Source organism: Lucilia cuprina, chromosome X (assembly GCF_022045245.1).
Source record: "Lucilia cuprina isolate Lc7/37 chromosome X, ASM2204524v1, whole genome shotgun sequence".
NCBI lineage: Eukaryota > Metazoa > Arthropoda > Insecta > Diptera > Calliphoridae > Lucilia > Lucilia cuprina.
In genome coordinates, this window is record NC_060949.1 from 6,668,024 (window position 1) to 6,670,322 (window position 2,299).

At 30.6% G+C, this 2,299-nt stretch overlaps 1 protein-coding gene across 1 annotated transcript in view; it reads left to right on the plus strand.

The window, feature by feature from the left end:
• Positions 1–881: 881 nt before the first annotated feature.
• Positions 882–2,299, plus strand: part of LOC124421414 (nicalin-like) — a 9,995-nt gene continuing 8,577 nt past the window's right edge. Inside the window, exon 1 of the mRNA XM_046956554.1 lies at positions 882–1,265. Within this exon, the coding sequence (XP_046812510.1) occupies positions 1,097–1,265 (169 nt within the window). The 5' untranslated portion in view covers positions 882–1,096. The remainder of the gene's footprint in view (positions 1,266–2,299) is intronic.

A 2,299-nucleotide genomic window follows, 5' to 3' on the forward strand; every position in this document is an offset into this window, starting at 1 on the left:
TTGCCTTAAGAAACTGATAGAAACTTTGCTTTACTCTGTGATAGAAATAATACATCAGTAGTGCCAGTCAAATGACCGATCAAATGACTGTCACTGTTCTTGTTGGGTAGTTATTTAAGCTTATTTCGGTAATAGTATTATAATGCTATCTTAGACCTGGTTTACACTGGGAAACTTTTGTGTGTGAGAGAAAGAGATGGTTGATATTTCTTTCTCTTTCTCTCACACACAAAAATCAAATGTTTCCTAGTGTGAACCAGGTCTTATGTGCTGAAAAGGTATTTTAGCGATAACGACAGTTTAGCGAAAAAGGTTGCCAACCTTGGTCAAATTATTGATATTAATATACTTCTTTTTTGACTGCGGATCTCTATGAAGGCTTCGTTTAAGCATGAACTCAACTTTGCTGAATATGTTAGAGCCCATATTTATTTATTTATTTTATTCATTTATTTGTAATATATCAAACTATTTTATTAATTCAATATAGCAATACAAAGCCTTAAAGGCCAAAATATAAATATGTATTACTTAGTAATAAAAACCCTGAGTTTACAAAAGCACCTTAAACTAATAATTAAAAGTTACAATACAAATCACATAATTGATTCTCCAGCCATATGTTCAAATTTCTAAATTAAATAATATAGAAAACGTAGTTAGGTCCCAATCAGCAGTTCCACGAATAAGCATACAGTAAGTAATAAAATCAATCATAAAAACTGATAATATGAACATATGAACGTATTTATCTGAAGCCGACTTTATATGGTCCCTTGGGCCAAATACTGTCTTAGTGTGTTTTAACTGATTTTGGTAGTTTCTTATAAAAACTCGGCAGGTATAAAATTTATTCAGTGGCAACGCTGCTTTTTGCTGTCAGGCCAAAGTATCTGCTCAGTACTTTTACTTCACAAAACAGTGGAAGAAGTAGATAGTTTGTTGTTCATAAGAAATATTATTTAATTTAATTAGTTTTATTGAATGAATTCGAACAAAAAAGTATATATTCATCAGTGTTTAGTGGAAGTTTTAGTTTTTACTACGTGAAAAAGGTTAATCTGTAGTTAGTTAATTCTAAAATTTGTGCGTAATCATGTTTGAAGATGCCGACAATATTGCAGATATATTTCGTGGTAATTTGCCATATTATATGCTTTTGGCATTGCCAATATTGATAATATGCTCCTCGAATCCTGTGCTAGCATCTAGTGAATTCTCTGTCCAGCGTATGTCCCAATACGATGTCAATGGCGTTTACTTTGGTAAGTAATAGAAATGTCGCAAGTCTCATGCATATTTAACATTTACCCGCATAATTTGCCGGCGATAAAATGGGGCCGCATGACCACGTTTACAATATCTAGTTCACGAGACACATACATACATATGTACATATTTGATAACAAAAGATTAGATTTAACCTATTCTTTTATCTGATCTTGAACATTGGGTATTTACTTCTTTTATCTTGTATAACTAAGGTTGCATTTGACTAATAGGCTCTCATGTTCTTTTAATCTTTTTAGAGAGGTGATCATGCTTCATATTTTAAAGTTTTTTTCTCCAGTTTTTGATGAGTAGCTATCTTTGGTATTTTGAGTTTATATTTGATAGGATTATAATTTTGGATGCACTGCTTGTTATAATTTGTCTTATTTTCTGTAAATTATTTTACAATTATGTTTATTATTTATAATATATTTTTTTTAATTATGTGTATCTATATATGGGTCATTTCACTTATTGGTCCTAGCAAAGGAGTCCAGAAAAAATCGGTACTGACTAACTCATCATCGCACAGACTAAACGACTAAACCTAGGACCAGCGTTGCCGTTGTGCGACTAATATTGCAATTTGACCCTTTTTGTGCGCTTTCTACTTTTTGTGACCCTTTTCTACCTTGCAACAGTGAAGAGTGTTGCAATTAACATTGAGATTTTTATTTTTTGTTTGTTAACTTAAATGCCGTGAGCAAGCATTGAAAATACTCACTATACATATACTTTAGAATAATCGTCAATTATATTTTTAGCAAGTTGCTTATTCAATTACCGTGTACTAGAACAAGACGGATATAGTTCTAAGAATCATCTGTTAATTATCATATGGTTAATATTAACCTTTCGAATGTTGTTAAAAAAAAAGAAAAAAGTCTCAATAAAGAATTCAATTCAATTCAATTTTTATTTTTTATTTTATTTTATTTTATTTAACAATATTCAATAACCTAGCCTATAGGCCATAAGCGGTTACAAATTTCTACTTCACAATAATTCCTCCAATACAAAATACATA